The sequence below is a fragment of the Mytilus galloprovincialis genome, chromosome 6 (assembly GCF_965363235.1).
Source record: "Mytilus galloprovincialis chromosome 6, xbMytGall1.hap1.1, whole genome shotgun sequence".
Lineage (NCBI taxonomy): Eukaryota > Metazoa > Mollusca > Bivalvia > Mytilida > Mytilidae > Mytilus > Mytilus galloprovincialis.
This window is the reverse complement of record NC_134843.1, coordinates 56,360,336-56,381,514: the sequence shown is the minus strand read 5'-3', so window position 1 is coordinate 56,381,514 and position 21,179 is coordinate 56,360,336. Positions and strand designations below refer to the sequence as shown.

Here is a 21,179-nt window from a genome sequence, read left to right as displayed (position 1 = left end):
ACGTGCACTCTTATTTGGTACTCAACCAAATTCTTTTCAAAGTCATTGTTTTCATACCAGAAGAAACGAAGGTATTGTCTGTGTTCCTGATTAACGACGAAGCAATAAAACATAGACTCAATATCTGCTGTGACGGCTACAAGTTCCTTCCGGAATCTTAACAATACACCAAGAAGTTTATTATTCAGATCTGGTCCGGGCAGAAGTACATCATTAAGAGAAATATTTGCAAATTTAGCTGAAGAGTCGAAGACTGCTCTAATTTTGTCCGGTTTACGTGGGTGATAAACCCCAAAAATAGGTAAGTACCACCGCTCCTCTTCTTGGCTTAAAGGCGGTGCAATCTCAGCATGTTTACGCTCTAATACTTTCTCCATAAACTGGAAGAAATGTTCCTTTTTCTTCTCGTCTCTTCGAAGACTGACATCTAAGTTCATTGCTCTCTTAAATGCATGTGATCTGTTGTTTGGTAGGCGTTGCCTAGGGTAACGAAATGGTAATGGGGCTTCCCAGTTACCATCGGAATTCTGATGAACATGTTCATCCATAACCTTAAGAAATTCTTTATCTTCCATTGATAGTCCTACAGTATCATCATCTTTCTTTTTTAAGAATATTGAATTGTCGAGAGTTTCTTGTGAGTCTGACTTAGCTTGTCCGTTTAACATATCCAATTGCTGAATATTGATGTCGTTCGGGCAAGGTTCACAGATGGAAGTCCTTCCATTTGGCAATACGAAAGTCTTATTAACGATTACATTGTTCTTTGGTGGGTGAACTTTGTGTAGGCAAGACTCACCTACGACTACCCAGCCTAGTGGCAGTCTCTGAGCGTATGGAGAATTTTTCACACCAGTGCATTGTTCTAAAACGTGGTGCGCTTCTGGTAAGTCTCTTCCGATTAGAATAGAGATAGGAATATTGTCGTTGATTTCTGGTAAGTATTTCACTAATTCCTTTAAATGAGGATAGTATTTGGCCACTTCTGGCGTTGGAATTTCGTCACGAATTTGAGGAATACGATCACATTCAATAACGGTAGGTAAAGTAAGGCTAACAGTTCCATCCAACGATGTTACAACAAGGCCGTCAGTTTGCCTTCCTGATGTTTTTATGACACCTGCGCACGAAGTAAGTCTATACTCTGTAGCATCACAAGTTATATCCAAAGTATCCAGAATACTGGAGTTCACCAAGGTCTTGTTGCTTTGATCGTCTAAAATCGCATAAGATGTTAGTGTTTTGTTTGGCGAGTCTGATTTGTGAATTTTAACTTGAACTACCTTTGCGCAAGATTTTCCTGAAAATTGTTGCTTGCATATCTGCGTACATTTTGTTACCGCGTCCTGCTCGGGTATATTCTTCTCCTCACCGTGATTGACTCTGGATTTATGTTCTGTAAACCCAAGATGCATTGCTGATGCATGTGATTCGCTTCCACATGCTTCACAGGGAACCTTTTCTTTACAGTCCTTGGACTTATGATGATCTGAATTACAGCATTTAAAACAAATGTTATGTTCACGCAAGAACTTCTTGCGGTCCTCAAAAGATTTTTCTTTGAATCCGCGACAATTGTTGAGACTATGATTCGTGTTATGCAGTGGACATGTTTTACTGACTTGATTTCTTTCAGATTTAACTTCGGTTTTGTTAACTGCGATTTGAGGTCGACTATGATTGTTACGAGGTAATTTGTCCTTTTCCTTTACAGTTGTTGGAGTACTCGATGACTCATTTGGATATGAAAAACCAGGATCATTTTTCATCTTTGTCATGTCGCGCATGAATTCTACAAGGCAAGTGAATGGTGGAAATGTTACATGATGCTTTGTTTTATATCTATGAGCATGGCTTGTCCATTTCTCTTGTAGATTGTAGGGCAGTTTGCCAATAATTGGTAGGACACCTGACGACGAGTTGTAATATCCGAGCAGGGACTGATATTTTGGATCAGTCATAAGCGATTCAATTTCACATAAAATAGCCAGCAGCTCGTAAAGTTTGATATTTTCCTTGTTGGTAAGACGTGGAAATTTTGAGAGCTTTGTTTTTAGCACGGATTCTAACAATTCCGGACTCCCGTATAGTTCATCAAGCCTTTCCCAAATTTGCTGCAATGCTCGTTTAGGGTTATACGTATTAGCTGAACGAATGCTTAGAGCGTACTTGTAAGATTGCGGTCCTAACCACTTTGATAATAAATCTAACTCTTCAATGTCTGTTGTTGATAGTTCTTGCATAATTCCTTTGAATTGAGCCTTCCAGAATGAATAAGTTTCCGGTCGATCATTAAAACAGGACAGTCTAGAAATTAGCATGTCTTTCTTAAGTAGAAACTTCGTCAAATCTTGAATTTGATCATTTTGCACACTCAAGTTTTGAAATGGCGGATTAGATATCTGAATGTTGTTATCTTGCGCTACAGGACTAAAAGTTTGCGCATTAACATTAAGTGGAGCAGTAGGTTTTGACATTGGTTGATTATCGGCGTTAATAAAATTTATTTGGTCTTGAACGTATTGATTTGTCCTCTCGATTGGATTAATCAGTTTTAGCTGGTCAAGTTTTTCAAGAGTACGCAATGATGGCCCATTTATAACACTGCCTGACTCATAGACTTCTGCTTCCGCTTCCGCCACGGCTAAGTCTTGACGGCTAGCTAGAAGTTTCAAATCAGCTTCCAGCTCTAACATTTTGCGTGAGGATGCTGCCTTTATAGTCATTTCTTGTTCTTCGAGAGCAGCTTGTTCTTTCTTCAGGATGATTTCTTGCTCTGCAAAAACCAATTTTGCCTTAGCTGCTTCGGCTTTTGCTCGTTTCCTAGAAAGTGCAGACGAAGCATTTGAAACTTGAGAGTGTCGTGACGAACCCTTGGTCCGTTGTGAGGCGACTTCTAATGCCCTTTGGCGTGCATCGTCTATATGTTTGATGGTCTCCTCTATCGTTTTCTTGCATTTAGACATCGCTTCTAAATGTTCATGATATAATCGAATGCTGTCCTCAGTTCGAATGTTCGTAAGAAATTGCATGTAAGATGAGGATGTTGAACATAGTTCAGCATAAAGTTTTGAAATGTCTTTTTCAATATTTTCAATATATTCTACTGTCGTGATTGACGATCTAAAGCTTGAAATCACATTTTTTATTGTGGTCCTCTTTCTGTGTAAATCAGTGACAAAACCATCATTTGTAGCTTCAAATTCTACAGCTGCCTTTTCTGTCAGTTTTCTTATACGTAATGATTCAAAACCTTTATCCATCATGGAATGTGAGTGACATGTAGCTCTCTATTGTCAAGTTGATGATATAGTCTTTTTACTATTCTGTCACCACAGATAGTTCTACCAGATTAGATCCAAAGATTAAATAAGACGGGTCTTCAAATAATTTCTTTATTGGACGTAATGCAGGTAAAAAGCTACAAAATACAAAGAAACACGCATTCAAGCACTTGTTTTAACAGAAAAATCGAGTTTTACAAGAAATACAAAATTTTACACAATTTCAATTATGGCAGCTTTTGCGTTCCATACACAGAAAATTTCCGAGCATAACCCTTGTACAAAAATGATATAAATTTCTCAAAAAGCTTAGATTTATAATATAGACCAAGGGAAAGTTGATTAAGATAAAAAACGGGCTTACTTCATACAAAAATTATGAATTTAACACACTTAAACAATTATCAAGAGCGAAGGCTCGATTTGTCACAAATTACTGAAATTATCAATAAAAACAACTGAATCATCAAAGGTAAGTGTTCTGCAACATAAGATTATCTAAAAAATAAAGTAATTAAGTCATACATACACTATAGTTATCCACAGGAACCAAAATGTAAAGGTTTGATTTGCGTTACATGCCGTATGTTCACAATAATAAAGGGAGATAATTAGCAAATAGTACCTATGGAGCGCAGTCCACATTTACGACAGAAGAGTTGACAGAACAATCAATGTTACTCTTTTGATTCTGTAGAGGCATAGCGATGAAAGGTACTATCAGTACTTTGATCGGAATTACGTGTTCTTCATCGGTTTTCAGTTAGACTGTTGTCTTTTCTAAGTGTCTCGCGGTTTTCTCTTTACCTTCAAATGCCGATAACTGTGTAATTTCTGTTCCCTCTATCTGTAAGTGAAGTTTATTCGCTACTTCTTGCGTTAAAAACGATCTTTGCGCTCCTTCGTCAAGGAGAATATTCGTATCCATAAAGTGCTGGTTCGATCCAACTTGTGCTACGGCGGTGCTACAGTACATTTGATCGTGATTCTTTCGATTTTGAATACAAAATGGTAGTATCTTGTTCCGTTGTATGACTATCATTTACGAGATGAACGTTTGTCGAATTCAAAGATGGTGGTCTTGGCGGGTTTGGCGGGTTTAGCGGGTTGCTGCTCTAGTTATCATTTGCGCGGAAACTCGTATGCGTTGAAGTATTACCTCCATTTCTATCGCTTTATTCATTACCTGGTTTTATGCCGTTTGTTTTATGGGCATTACATAAGCGTGTATGGTGTTTTCTGTTACGATATCTACATGTATTTTCAGATTTACATTCGTTAAGTCTGTGGTTACCAAGGCAGTTAAAGCATAACTTATCTCGTTTAACTATGAGCATACGGGAATATTTTACTGCAATGGGTGGGTACATGTATTTCATGGCAAAAAACACAAGGTCTTGTCTCAATATTCTTGTAAGGTTTGTTAACGTTTTGTTTCGAATTCGGCAACTTCGCTCCGGCAAAGTAATCTGATGTTGTGGGCAAAAAGTGTGACGACTCTATCTCTTGTCTTGCGTCCATTATATTGATCTCATCTGAAACGCTTTTATGGAGGTCCCGTAATACCCAAGTTTTTGTTCTATGTTCTCGAGCGAGATGTTGTCTGACTTCACCGGGTAATTTGTTCATAATAATGGAAACAAGAAGAATGCCGTATGTTTCCTGAGTCTGACCCAAAGCTTCGAATCCCCTGACGCAACTTTCCATTTTATCGTAAAAGCTTCGTAGGCTTGTGAGTTGATTTCTAGGCGAAGGGATTTCTAATAATGCCTGCATGTATGCATTTATGATTTTGTCTTGTTGACCGAACCTCTCTTTTAGCAAATTTACGGCTTCATCGTAGTTTACATTTGTAAGTGCGAAACCTGTAATTGATTCTAATGCTTCATGTTCCAGCTGTGCTTTCAAGTAATTGAATTTTTGTACATTTGTAAGTGACAAGTTAAGGTGTACGGCCGACTCATATGAGTCCCAGAAAGTTTGCCATTCTAAGATGTTGCCTGAGAATATTGGAAGCGAAAGTTTGGGTAGGCGGTGACTACTAGGTGACGAAAATGTACTTTGCTTTGTGTTGAACGTGTGACTGGCTTGTACAGACGGGTTCTCAAACGACTGTGCGTTGTGTAGGTTGGCTATGTTGTGTGTTTGAATAAACGGTGTAGTTTCTGGATTTTAAATATTCATCTGAATCTATTATCTCATTTTCCTGATTTTCTGGTTCTTAAAAACTTAAGAATTTGTTCGTTTAAGTCCTCAAACAATGTTTTTTTTGCAATAATTTTCCGAGTGTTGCAATGACTTCTTCTTCATCGAAATTCGTATTTTCCTTGACTTCATCTAATCTTCGGGATAATCTGGTAACAGCGCTTCTGTTCCCCGTTCGGACTGATTTCAATTTTACGAGATCCATTGGTCAAGGCACCATAAATATAGATGATAGTTCAGGCAACGATATTACAACAACTGTTCAGCCATTACATTTAATATACAAGTACGTATTTCCGCCCAAGGCGACGTCACTGACAATACCACGTCGACAATAGACATGTACAATAGTTGGAACGTTATGTTTCCGCGATAATCTCAACAAAACTATTATAAACAAATCCCCTTAATCTCCATTAGTAGATGAGGCAATAGTACAAAAAAAACTTCAAAGGAATTAAAATCAGAACTTAAAAATGTCCGAATCACAGACTACTTAAAGCCAGACATTTATGGCATTACTAAATAGTGGTACGACGAACAAACTTCAAATAACGATATCTCATCCCTTACAGTCTAGGGTTTGTTGAAGAAAATCATCAATTTGAAAATGATTCAGAAAATGAAACATAATAAAGTGGTTCACAAAGTATAGAGTTACAATCGCTATGTAAATATTGATTACATTAGAATAAGGTGCTGTAAAGGAATTGCAGATTTTTAATTTGTTACCCCAGATAAAGCTAAGATCAAACACTTCTAAGGGATACACATAAAAATCAATAAATCAGATAAAAACAATATAGGAGATACACAGTGTTATTAGAATAAGAACAACCTTGCCCGAAGCAGAGCTACGTGTATGTTAACGGATATTACAAGTTAGAGACACTCATGCATTCAGTCAATTCACAGGCGCATTATCGTACATTATGTGTCTCAATTACAAATTATTTTATTTGAAGTGCTAATTATGTTCTTAAATGATTAAATTAAATAAAGTGTCTCCAAATTTACCAACTGCAAGAATAACTGTAATCATGAAATATTTCCATGGAAAAACACTCGTTGAAATATTGTTCTATTTAAAGAAAAAGACCTACCTGTGCACCTGAAAAAGTATTATAGCATGGAAATATAATTCTTGAATGCATCTAAGGTTTCAGAATATCAAAAACTTAACTGGATTTTGCTATTCATATTTTTTTTTTCATTTTTGCAGAAGGTGTAAAAAAACTGAGTTAAGAAAGAAATTTGAGAATATCCCCAAATATAAAAGATATTGTCAGTTGTATTAATTTAAATGGACAATAGACTTCTGAATAAAATAGGTAATGCAAACTGTATTACTAACTGGATGGACCGCATCAAATGAAACTACAATGTATAATGTTTGTTTATTTTGCTATCTTCTGCAGACTGAAAAAACTGAACATAAGAAATCCAGGTAAGTTTTTAATTATTACTAAAACATAAGCTAAATATAAAGTTTTCATATATAGGTCCAGACATGCCTTTAATTTTCCTAAATTCGTCAGTTTGTCTGCACTTGGAGTATGTTTTGTGTTGTAAACACGGTCACATTAATAAATGCCTTAACAATACTTAATTTGAAATCTTTCGAATCGTCTATGAAGAACTATACTGGGGATTTCCAATTTATCTTCTATTTCAGGGAATTTGTTAAGTCGAATTGTGATAACGCAAAATAAATCTAAACGTGAAATAAACTTCAACTCAATTTGAACATTGGGATTGAAAGAGGAAAGGAAAACATTGTCACGTGATCAATACTTGGGTCTACTCGAAAATCACACTACTGTAAGCAGCACGACAATAACTTTAAACATTTGATTTCCAAAATATATGGATTCAAAAATTTAATTCGAGACAATATCCATGCATACTTTTTTTCTCGATAAAAGCATGTTATTCACTATAAATCATGATAGAGGAACAGGTGTTGTTTTAAGATTTGTCCAGTTGGAGGAATTACGAAGCGCTACTGCTGACACATAATTCATAGTTGATTAGTTATACAGATTTAATATCTCCAAACATCGTAGTACATAACTGGTAATGGTATTAGTGTTCAACCTTTTCAATTGTACAACTTAAAAACTGCAGAATGAATATTTTGTCTTGTTAAAAACTTGTTTCAAGTTAGATACAAAACACAAGAAATAAAAGAAATAGGCGGTCTGACAACAACAAGCCCTATAGTTTACTGTACTGGTAGTCAGTTAAAGAGACTCGGCTATCGGTTCGGGCATTTACCTGTCTACTCGTGCATAAAACAATTATACAGCAACGATTGTCACTAGCCTGTTTTTTGTACCTATGTTCATTATAATTCGAACTGAAAAATTAGTCGTAAACATCATTTCACATAACAACATGATTGATTAAATGTTTGCCTAACTCCCAAGCAAAAGAAAATAATTCATGCTTTTTTAGAACGAAAACAAATTAAAAAGTAAATCAAGAAAGCAGATTGGAAAAGCATTGCTTTAACCGGAATAAAGGAACCACACAAATGATAGTGTGTTAATGCAAGGAAGTTTTTAATGTGCATAGACCATATGTCTTAGGCATCGTATTCAAATCTGTCTTGGTTGAGTGAAACACTCATTCACGAAATAACGTATCCAAGCTCATTTTAAAACTGTGTCGGAAAATCAAGGATATCCTGCCATTTGCAGTTTTTGATACTGGCGGACGTCTCCGAAAATGTTCGGATAGAGAAACAAAAAAAAAAAAAGGAAACGCACAAGGTAAATCTCTAAAACGTAAAATAACAAAAATATCGAAATCCGAGGAATATTCAAAACAGAACGTCCGTAGTCAACTGGCAAAATCAAAATCTCAAACACATCAAACGAATGGATAACTACTGTCATAGTCCTGTTTTGGTATAGGCATTTCTTATGTAGAAAATGGTGAATTAAACCTGGTTTTATAGCTTGTTTAACATCTCACTTGCTTGACAGTTGACTAATTCATTATATTGACAACGATGTGTGAACCAGATATAAGAAAAAGAAAATGTCACAAATAGGAATATAGCATGATTGTGTTATAATCTTAATCCCTATAAAAACAAACAAATATGTAACATAGATCCTAAAAAGTGAAAGTTAGGTAAATGTTGATTGAATCTAAAACACAAAGGCTTTGAAGCAAATTTTAAATTGGTTACCTTAGATGAAGCTTAGTTGAAAGATTAACCAAGGGATATTCAAACGAAATCAGGTAAAACAATATAGGAGGTGCACAATGGTATTAGAATATACTTATTCAGAACAGGTTAAATATGCATATTCAAGTATGCTGTTGATGTTACCGGACAACTTACCTTACTAGTTTGGTCTCTTGTTATTGTGTTTATGAAAGTCTGTTATGTTCATTTTTAAGATGAAAGTGTTTTTATATAAAATTTCAATCCTAGTACTACGCTGCAAATGATGGTGGAGTTTTCACTCCCGGCGGGTATCACAAGCCTAATAGTCAGCATTTATCATTGTTTGTGTGTTGACATGAATTATCATTGATATGGTCATAATTATAAATTAACTGATTTTTTTAAATTTTTAGTCCTCAATTTCTTCAACTTCGTACATTATTTGGCCTTTTTAATCTTTTAAGACGAAACGCGCATCTGGCGCAAATATAAAACTTGAATTTTGGTATCTATGATGGGTTTATTTGCATGAGTCTTATAGGAATTTGTTTAAAATATAATCAACATGTATCAAAATGTTCCTTTAAAGAGAATAAAAATGTGCATAGGTAAAAGAGCGACGAAAGATACCAGAGGGACAGTCAAAACATAAATCGACAATAAACTGACAACGCCATGGCTAAAAATGAAAAGGACAAACAGACAAACAATAGTACACATAACACAAAATAAAAAACTAAAGAATAAACAACACGAACCCCACCAAAAACTAGGGGTGATCTCAGGTGCTCCGGAAGGGTAAGCAGATCCTGCTCCACATGTGGCACCCGTCGTGTTGCTTATGAGATAACAAATCGGGTAAATAGTCTAATTCGGTAGGTCACATTTATGAAAGGGAAGGGGACTGTAGTTAAGACGTAAGGAACATATCCGATATCATTTGTGAAACGGTTATTCCATAACGGTCAACCAACTCGTGATGGGGTCCGTAAAATTTACGAAGAGATAATTTGAACTTTATCATTTGGAACTTTTGATTTGATAGCTTCCTTGTGAGCAACAACCCTCTATAAAGAAAATCATGATAGGAATTGCAAGCACGGGAATATCGTATCAATTGGGAGATATATGCACCGTATGCAGGTGCTGCTGGAATGTTGCTACTTAGAAATGGAAAGTTCACAATTGGAAAGCTGAAATCATCTCTTTTGTCGTAAAGTTTTGTTTTTCAATCGACCCTCATTGTCAATCTCTAGATGCAAGTCAAGATATGAGGCCGACTTAACTGTATCTGTTGTATCCTGTATCTCTAGTTCAATGGGATAAGATACATTCAACATAATCAATAAATTTTTAATTATTTAGTGAAAAAACATCATCTATATAGCGGAAAGTAGAGTTAAAGGATATTGCTTATTTCTTATCTTTCTTCCTAAGAAGTTCCTGTATGAAGTCAGCCTCATAATAATAAAGAAACAAGTAGGCAAGAAGAGGGGTACAATTCGTTCCCATTGGTACATAGGTAATATCAGAAAAAAATCGAAAGTAAAAAAAAAACCAGACATCTCATTTACGATTTTTTCTTTGCACAAACCCAAATTGAAAAAAATAGATCCTTGCTCTTCTTCTGGGCTACACATTTTCCACGTGAGACTAATTTTAAGTCACAAAGAAGATACCAACGATCTGATTTTTCGTCAATATTCAAGTATAATGCTTCGCACATGTACGATGTCAGTTTTTTACGTGCATCCGTGCTAGATATGAAGTCCGGAATATTGATTGGTTTAGTTGTGGAAGTATCTAGACAATTTATGGAATAAAAGTACGGTTTACAATAAGAACAGATAGAAAATGTACCATACAAATACTAAGACTTTCTACAGGTAAATAATTAGCGCAAGAATGTAATGAATTTACACTTTAAATTACATTTTTAAATTATGGAACAACAATTTGAAATTCGGGAGTTTTTTTCTGCCTTGGTGTTGTAAATTCTCCATTTCGTTCATTTCAATTTCACATGATAGTTTATTGATATTTTTTAGGTCAAATTCTTACTTTAAACCAATCGGACAGTTGCATTTTAAACAGGAACCTTTTAATTTGACTTTTTAACAATTATATTTTCTGTAATATAATTGATAAACACATAGATGCCAGGCTAAACACTGTGTATAATAGACACTGGTCCTCTGGAAAAATATTATAATTATAATATTTGAAAGCTGATGCAAATCTAGTCGTATGAGTCTTCCATGAGACTTTCCTTTATGCAAAGCATAAAGCTGAGAGGATTAAAACGACGTTAATTAATCAAGGTACGGGTATAGTCCTATAATATATAATCTGGAAGCAATAGTTTATATCATTTTGTTTCATTCTAAAAAATGAAAGTACCAATACAAATATCGTTGATTGAATTATAATGCCAAGTCATACGGTATGTTATAAAACTCAGTCTGTTGTACTGTTAAAACTAAGTTCTAAACATAGAAACTACTATAATATATAATCTGGAAGCAATAGTTTATATCATTTTGTTTCATTCTAAAAAATGAAAGTACCAATACAAATATCGTTGATTGAATTATAATGCCAAGTCATACGGTATGTTATAAAACTCAGTCTGTTGTACTGTTAAAACTAAGTTCTAAACATAGAAACTACTATAATGATATAACATCGTGACATATATTATTCTTCCAAGTGAAAATATGAATTATTTATAAAAGACAATGTATAAAATATGGTGTAATTTTGTAAATCTAACATCGAGCTGCACCAAACATTCTGTAATATTGTTAAATCATTGTTACTTGTTTCGGGCGTAAGGAAAACCTTAGTTGGATTGTTTTTGAGCAAACAATTGATAAAACATGGGTTAATCCAAGTACAGCTCGTCCTTTAACTTTAAAAGTGCATCGGAGGATACCAAGACCTTGCTGATAAGTTTTTTTGTGTGTGTGGGGGGAGGGGGGTGTTCTAAATTGAGCTTACTAAGAAATGAAAGAGGTAGGAACAACTTATTCTAGTGCATTTATTTCTAATACAGGACAATAAAGGGGCACTAGCTACGAGATACATTCGCACAAGAAACATATTATCTATTTATATTTATATTTATATCGTGTTATGTGACAGTCGGTTGTTTTCGGGATTTTCTCGATAGTTAATTAGATGACGTTTAGACTAAAATACATACGAAACGAAGCTACATATTATCGAACCCATGCCCTCTAAATGGTTTATTTTAGAGCTTTTATTATTTGGATAAGTGTTTTACATTGTTATCAATCTAAAGTGAGAATTTCAGTCAAGTCGGTGAACATGGATTTGACAGCTACAATGTAGTGCCCCTTTACAAGTAGATCGGCTTACTTTAAATGAATCACAAATGTAAGTAATCAAAAATATCGTAATAACAAACATGATTTTGAACTATATCATTTACCTTTGACGTCACTTTTGTAGCGTATCCAGTCGGTGACAATGCAGGGCTCTTTTGTGTTGTTTTATGTGCTGTACTATTTTGTTTTACGTCGTGTTCGTTTTTATTCGGTGTTGACATGAACATCAATTATAGGGTCATTTTTTTTATAAATTTACAGTTTGCAAAAGAAGAATTATTCTAAATGATAAGGATTTTCTTATCCCAGGCATAGATAACCTAAGCCGTATTTTGCACAACTTTTGAGAATTTTGGGTCATCAATGTTCTTCAACTTTGTACTTGTTTGGCTTTCTTTTTCTATTTTGAACTGAGTGTCACTGGTGAGTCTTATGTAGACAAAACGCATGTATGTTGTTTTAAATACATGTACCTTTGATAACTATTAGCATGTAGAAATGTCCTTTTGTAATGTTTATTTGTGTATTTCTCTGTCCTGAATGTTCTTGCATTTATTGGTACTGTAGTCCTGTCATGTAATGTCGTCAATTTAGTGTTATATTTGGCTAGCCGTTTTTTCATAAAAAAATGTCCTGTACAAAGTCAAGAAAAGGGCAGCTGTTATCTTAAAGTTCATTTCTGTGTGTGTTGCATTGTCGTTTTGTTTTTTTGTTGCACTTCAGTGTTTCTGATGTTTCGTTGTTTTCCTCTTAAATTCGGTGTGTTTACCTCAGTGTTAGTTTGTAACCCGGATTTGTTTTCTCTCAATTGATTTATGAATTTCGAACAGCTGTATACTACTGGCGCCTTTATTTATATTATTGCCAAGGATTTGCTCCTGTTGGTTGACTACTTGTGCTTTTAGTTTTAATTTGTGCTGAATGTGTTCATCGCAACCTCCTTCAGGTTTAACATTTTTAAACACTAATGAACATGGCTTTTTTGCATGTTCTCAATGCAGTTTTGTCACAAACGAATTCAAGTTATGACCCTTTATCCTGATATTGCAAAGATTTGATAGAAAACGCTTGGCATATTGAACTTAGATATTAAGGTCTATATTCCAATCCAAAAACGTAGAAAGAGAATTGACATTAAGGAACAAGGTTTATTTTCTTTTATGTATTTTTTTTATAATTTGTAAACGTCGTTAAACGTGGTAATTACATAACAGTATGTTCGACGTCGTTGCTAAGGGACGATAGTGTGATCATTTGTGGTTAAGATCAAGATTTCATTATTTAATTATATGTTATAATTGTTTGACATTTAGTACGGAATCAGCATATTTTTGTAACCTACAACCTTACAGAAACTTTCCGCTGACCTATTTCAGGTTGCACTTTGTAAATACAGCTGTTTCGCATACCACGCCTCTTTTGGGAAGATATATAATATTCATACAAAATTAAGTTTGTTTACGAACTGGTTCCCAGTTATGATATCTAGTATGTTTAATCTCACAGACACATAACTTGGTAATGTAACCAGTGAATATGCAGATATGTGGTAATCCTAAAGTCAAGGTAAGGGTAGTTAATTAAGAAATTTAGTGTTAGTTTCAACTCTGAGAAGCTAAGTTAGGGGTATATAGAAATTGAAAATGTGCCGCACAGTCCTATATTTTGACCTTTGAAAACATTTGAAGTGCATATGAACTTTCCATTCTAGGATATATTTTTTTTCAAAATTTCATAGTAAAAGTGGTACAGTTTAGGTCGTAAAAGGAGTTCCTATGGGAAATTGCATTGTGGATATTTACAGAAATGCAACCTTCACGGGTATTTTAATTTTATAGCGTCATCATGCTGATCTGTTAAAAAATGGCACATATTTTGTTAAAATATTCACATTTGTGTTTGTAAGTACACTGTGAATGCTTTTGAGAATAAATTAAAAAAAGTCCTTCTATATGGATTTGTTTTTAATGAAACTAATAGTATAATCGTTCTTCCACTGACTTATAGTTTCTCTCATCCATTGATCGGGCGGCAGTTCGATCCCTATAGAAAAAGAAGAATAATAATGATATGTATTTATACATTTTTATTCTCAATTAAGTGCAATTTCATTGTGAGTAGTATTTCTTTTAAATATTTGACTTGATGGTCAAGTGTTTAGACTATTTCCGCATATCTAACGAGTCATACATGAATGATCCATTTTGAAATGATTAAAATTCACTTCAGTTTATATTGATAATTATTAAACAGAACATTCAGTATTTTCAAAAGTGTGTGAGAATTATGAACATGAACTTTTTAAATTACACTCCTTCTTGCAAACGCCACAAATTTACTGCATTAAATAACATTCATTGTTAAGCATCATGAAAATTGACTTCATAATTTCCCAGAATTTTGAATGATTTTAAGACCTTGAAAAATGGCAGCAAAATGTTATTAAACACCATAAAAAGATAAAGAGAAAAAATGGTATAAGCACCATAAAAATTTACTGCATAAAATTACATTCTATGTTATCAGTACCATAAAAAGTGAAAACACAGGAAGAGACAGACGACACCACAATTTGAAGAAAACAGATACAACCAAATCCATAAAAAATGACTAAAGGACAAACAATAGTTTTCATAACAAATAACCGGAAAAATCGAACCCTGCCGTCATCCGAAAGTTAGGTAGTTCATAATCAATTGTTAAACTGGTTTACTAGTAGCACCTCTCAGTCATCACAAGAAAAGTATTAAATTAAATGATAACTCGCATTTGATGATGTCATAATCAAGATTAAAAGTATAGGCGCCTGGCTACGATAATTATAAAAGTTAATGTCATTGCTATTAACAGCATAAACAAAATGACAGCAATATTGTTTGTTTACCATTTCTCAAACCAAACTTAAGGTGAGAGTTTTGGAAGAGTAATAGAAAATTTAGTTAAAACATTTCACCGATTTATTGTCTAGAAAAATAATAATTGAAACGTAGGATATTTAATAAAAAAAACCAAATACGTTTATAACGCTGATTTAAATATGTATTGGGCTAAAGTGATATGATAGTGAACCAAACAGTTCTAGCCATGAGATAGACAATAAAGAAATATAGAAATAAGACTTTGTTATATTATAATAAACTTACATGTGAACACTCACAGATGTATCCCATTCTATCTAAGTTGCATCGTGCATCATTCCATCTATAGTGATGGGCTGACCAAAAATGGCCACAGTCTTCACCTCCATGCATATTGTCTGGCTGGCCAGGATACCACTGAGAATAGCGAATCTTAGAAGAGTCATGAACCCATCTCCAGTCTCCTTCTTTCTTAAAGTCTGCCATACCCATCCAAGAACCATAATGGTGCTTAACCGATTCTGTTTCCCGGAATATAAATAATCACAAATTATTATAGTAAAACTTGTAAGTTTATAAACATACAATCATGTGTAGCTCTGTGTAATAATGCAAATCATAAGGAACTAGCAATGTATGCATACTGAAATCTGCAATAACACGATACTTGAATATACATCAATATGATATGTCTTACAATTTTTTTTAATCAATAAAAACTTTTTCATAATTACAAAACCACCACATGATTTGTACTGTGGGTTTGGGTTTATTTACGTTCATTTATGTGTTTTTAAGTTAAATGTGTTTTCTATTTCGCCAAACTAGTGAACATGTACATAATTGTTTTTTGGCCAACTGAAACCGAACTCTAGGTGCAACATTTTCTGGGAGACCTTTTAGTATCCTTCGGCCGTTTTCTGTAATATTAAAAAAGGAGATGTGGCATGATTACACAACTATCCACCAAAATGTCATATGAAATGTGAATATAAGCAATGCAATTAAAGGCAACCGTATAACCTTTAAGAGTGAAAATAAAAAATCGTAAAGCCGGCAATGAAAGCAACGACATGAAAAAATTTGAAACAAACACGCGAGACAACCAATGAAATATATATAGGCTCCTGACATTGAATATATTGAGTTTGACCATTCACTATGATTCATATCAGTACAGGAATAAGCCTGTTATTGAAGGGACACAATTGTTGCCCATAGCAATACCTACAATCGGTCGATAAACTATATTGCCAAAACGTAGAATAAATGTTTTCAAGGAGAACATAAAATTGAGAATGGAAATGGGGAATGTGCCAAAGAGACAACAACCCGACCATAGAAAAAAACAACAGCAGAAGTTCACCAACAGGTCTTCAATGTAGCGAGAAATTCCCGTACCCGGAGGCGTCCTTCAGCTGGCCCATAAACAAATATATACTAGTTAAGTGATAATGAACGCCATACTAATTTCCAAATTGTACACAAGAAACTAAAATTAAAATAATACAAGACTAACAAAGGCCAGAGGCTCCTGACTTGGGACAGGCGCAAAACGGCGGCGGGGTTAAACATGTTTGTGAGATCTCAACCCTCCCCCTATACATCTAGCCAATGTAGAAAAGTAAACGCATAACAATACGTACATTAAAATTCAGTTCAAGAGAAGTCTAAGTCTGATGTCAGAAGATGTAACCAAATGTATGGCTTAGACCTTTGTATCACACCTTCTGTGAGTATATCTAGTATATATTATATGCGTTACAGAAAAGACATTTGGAATCAGATTTATCAACCGTCCATTCAGTTGAATAAGAAAACGTTTGATAAGATTGTGAGGAAGTGTAGTAAAAATAAATTGAAATTGAAAACTGTCAAACAAATCAAAATGACCATCAAAAGCACACGTAATTTATCTTAAACATATTTTGAATTGCATTTTGATAAGCAACCTATACTACCTTTGCTATTTTCCCCTTTCAAATCGCTATTTTTTTTTTATTTACCTTCATTAAAATTATTGACTTTTTTCTTTTCTTTGTTTTTGCAATAAAAATGTGTTCATTCTTATCATAAGTTTTAACATATACTTACTAGTGACCATGTCAACAACCCACGAGTTTTCTGCTGAATCTGTAATCTTCACGAGGTAACCTCTCATTGTTTTACATTGTTCCTGGAATGACAGAAATATAATGGTTTACCCTAGACAATAGCACAGCATGAACATTATTATTACTTTAAAACATAGATCGCAAATTCTGGTCTTTTTGGTACAGCATCAATCTTATATATCTGAACAAAATTCATGAACAGTAACTATTCAGTAAAATGATGAGAAATAAGAATTGAAATAAATTGACCACCGTTACATGAGTACTCTATGTTAACTCAATCAGTGTAGTTAAGATTGACATCTTCAAACAATAAAATATAGGAATAAGTAACATGGTAAAGGCTGTATAAATTATATTCAGATTTCATCGGACGTTCTCCCTATTACAATTATAAAATATACAAACAATGTAATCAAGGTAACCAAATGTTCTGCAATATAGGGAATAAGCTGTAACATTCGAACATTTCCCGCTTTTAAATTTTATTCAAAGTAAGAAGTTACATACAGCAGCATCATGCCATGTTTTTGCGTCAGGTGAAAAAAAGTAGCAGTGGTTCTTGTATTTCTTCCAACCGGCTGGACATTCTTCTGAGTTAGAAGTGCACTTGCATGGATTGTCTGTTGAATAAATATATTCACATGCATTCATAGGTTAATACGAGAAGAACACCACTGTGCCAGTTTCAAGAGGGGTTGAGTTTTTACAAATATGCTTAACCCGGCCACGTGATTATTGTGACTGTTTCATGTCTAGAGCATATAGTTCAATGGTTATTGTTGGTTGATATATGTCATTTTCGTGTTTTACACAAATTGATTTGTTGCAAATTCAGCTGTTAGGTTACCCGTTTAAATTGTTTTACATTTTTTTATGTCGAAGCCTTGAACAACAGACTATATAGTTTGTTTTTCTCTCATCAAAACCGCACGATTACCTTATATTGCGTATGATTGTATACAAAATTTTAGCGCAAGTACAAACAAAAATCATTGTCAAGTACATTGGCATATATTCTTATTGTAGACGACATGTTATAGTAGTTGATAAAAACAATAAGCATTTAAGTGATGTATACGAACGTTAAAAACACTAAAAACAACTTTTTAGTTGAACACTTCCTAAAAAATCCCCTCTCCCAAAAAAAAAAAAAAAAAATTAATAAAAATAAATTAGAAATAAAACAACATTGAATTTCGTTATTTAATCATAATAAGTGTTTATAGTGTTAACAACACTTCATCGAACGCAAGTCATCTCATGAATATTATTGACGGCTCATGAATATTGTTGAAGGCTGGCTTAATGGATATAAGCCGGCTGTTATCGATGGCTTAATTAGCACTAGTGTTATTTACAGTAAGTATAATAAATTATGATTCTTCAACTTTGTGCAAACAGAAACTCTGCTGGTTTTTGTTTAACATGTTAAATGTTGTCGAGTCCAAAAATATTTAAATCATAAATATAAATTTACCGTTCATCTTGTTTTCGAAGGATTCGAGTAATGATCGCATTTCAGATATCATCGCTTTCTCTTTGGATCTGTCACATGTTTTTGACTCGATTATAGAAATACAACACAGAACCAGAATTACAGACAAGAACATCCTGTAAAAACTAACCACTTACATGTATGTACATAAATGCAAATTAGGGAATATATATTATATATATATACATATGCACTATCGTAAACCAACATTTTTACAAACATAACTTATTTGTTTGAGGTCTGAGTGATATTGTAATGAAATAGAATTATATCTTTTCTGAAAATTTCTAACTAATTTAAAAAAAAAAAAATTTGAATTTCTATTACTGATATCAAAATATTCAGAAGTGTGCTTCATATACAAATATTGTTAATCTTAAAAGATAACCGCAGATTGTCACATAACAGTAAATTCATCTCTTCTAAGACTGGTAGTAGGTGAAACAAGTAAAAGAAAAATGTTTTAAAATTGCAAAGCTTGTTGAAAAAGTTGAAAATTGTATTGGATATTATGTTCCGGGGTTCTTTGCGGTTTAGATACGGACTAGCCTTAATTACAGTACTTGATTAAAGTAATCGCTTTTTGCAGTGGCAAATATTTCATACATTCGAGAACCAATTAGATCATTTTCCAATACCAGAGATAATATTTAACGTTCCGTAAAGATATTCTGACAATGGTATTTTATGTTTAAGTAGAGAATGTGGTATGTTTGCCAATGCGAAAACTCTACATTAGAGATGAAGTGGCGTAGAAGTTTAACCATATGGTCATGTGTCATCACATAAGGCTTTCAACAAAAGTTGATTGATTTAATTGTTGGTTGCTTAACGTCCAGTGGCAAATATTTCATGCATTTTCTGGACGAGAACAAGTTACAATTATACATACAATAGTTGGGTCTTTTAATAGAGAACATCCAGGTTAAAGTTCGGGGAAATTTTAACAGCCACTGGAAAATGAGGGTATATTGAACCGGGACAGAAATTTTGCCTTGCAACTGGCCACTTACAGACCCCTCAAGGAATTATTGCAAGGGATCTGACCGTGTAGAGAGCGTGACACTCTCTCAACATGCACGATGTTTTAGATTTATAACGTCCCCATTTTGACCGGACTTGGCTGTAAACTTGTACAAATATACATTACGCACAGCCAAATGGACGCCCCACTTTTGCAAATCGGAAGAAGATCACCTTAAGGGTGCTTTCAACAATGAGAAATTCTCCTACCGCAAAGCATACTATAAAAGGCATCGAAAACCAAATGTAAAATAATTCCAAATAGGGAGTTAATAGCGTGATGTATATAAAACAACAAACGAAAACAAATATGATATATAGCAGCAAACAACAAGCATTTATGCCGAAACCTGATTTTTTTTAAAAAGAAAGAGATTCGAATTTTTATACTTCTAAAAGATATACATATATAGATAAATAATTAAAATAAAATGAATATGTTTTATAATAAATATAAAAAAGAAGATGTGGTATGATTGCCAATGAGACAACTATCCACAAAAAACCAAAATGACACAGACATTAACAACTATAGGTCACCGTACGACCTTCAACAATGAGCAAAGCCCATACCGCATAGTCAGCTATAAAAGGCCCCGATAAGACAATGCAAAACAATTCAAACGAGAAAACTAACGGCCTTATTTATGTAAAAAAATGAACGAAAAACAAATATGTACATGTAACACATAAACAAACGACAACCACTGAATTACAGGCTCCTGACTTGGGACAGGCACATACATAGATAATGTGGCGGGGTTAAACATGTTAGCGAGATCTCAACCCTCCCCCTAACCTGGGACAGTGGTATAACAGTACAACATAAGAACGAACTATAAAAATCAGTTGGACAAAAATACAAGTGGAACATAATAAAACATGTTTTATCGCCTGTCATAAATTTTAATTGATTGGTCTTTATTCTTAACGTGCATGTGGTAAAAACGCCGGTAACAATGAAATTGAACCAATGACGCAACGTTATTTTCATTTTTGGATTAAGAACAATTAAGAAATCAATCATTTTTGGGTTAAGAACAATTAAGATACCAATAATTATACTTCAGAATCAATTAAGAGCAATTTGTTTTAGATGAGTTACACATTTTAAGGAATCGAACAAGGAAGTACAAATATGTGTCCTAATTTTCGTTTATTATTCTTATTCAATAAAATAAAATTAAATAGAAAATTAAAAAAATTGAATAAGTACTAAGTAAAAGTTGTATAACATACCTTATAAGCATAATAAGACCTAAAACAATACCAAAACAATACTGCTTTCTGAGTAATTTACTATGAAATAGGAATAAAGTTACCTTTTCCTGGTTACTTAATATTTAACATTCATTGGTCCACATGTGACCATATTGTGTTACGGGATATACATTGTAATACATGTATATCAAAATCCGATACTTTCGATTGTTTTGTTTTTTGACCTTGGTTGCGTTTTCTTTCTTTCTTTTCTGATATTTTAAAGAACTTCCGCTTTTAACTTTAGATAAAAGAGGTCAAGCTAATTTTCTCCGCGCAGACCGACTGTAAGTAGTGTGATGTCCGACGGGCGTCCGGAGGAAAACAGGTACACATAATTTGTGTAATCGAGTTTTCCTTCAGTTTTCAACCCAGGTCCCCGAAAGTTTCATAGATTGCTCAGGAC

The 21,179-nt window shown here is 33.8% G+C and overlaps 1 protein-coding gene and 1 long non-coding RNA gene across 2 annotated transcripts; both read right to left on the bottom strand.

Moving 5' to 3' along the window:
* Positions 1–3,227: 3,227 nt before the first annotated feature.
* LOC143079929 (uncharacterized) lies at positions 3,228–3,954 on the bottom strand. The gene is made up of 2 exons (XR_012979551.1): positions 3,814–3,954; positions 3,228–3,421 (listed from the first exon to the last, which is right to left on the bottom strand). It is a non-coding gene; the product is annotated as an uncharacterized LOC143079929 (long non-coding RNA).
* A 10,012-nt stretch (positions 3,955–13,966) lies between these two features.
* LOC143078219 (perlucin-like protein) lies at positions 13,967–20,836 on the bottom strand. The gene is made up of 6 exons (XM_076253148.1): positions 20,753–20,836; positions 18,473–18,606; positions 17,503–17,615; positions 16,973–17,054; positions 15,164–15,399; positions 13,967–14,063 (listed from the first exon to the last, which is right to left on the bottom strand). The coding sequence occupies exons 1-6, from the start codon at positions 20,761–20,763 to the stop codon at positions 14,034–14,036; spliced, it is 606 nt and encodes a 201-aa protein (XP_076109263.1). The 5' UTR covers positions 20,764–20,836; the 3' UTR covers positions 13,967–14,033.
* Positions 20,837–21,179: the final 343 nt, after the last annotated feature.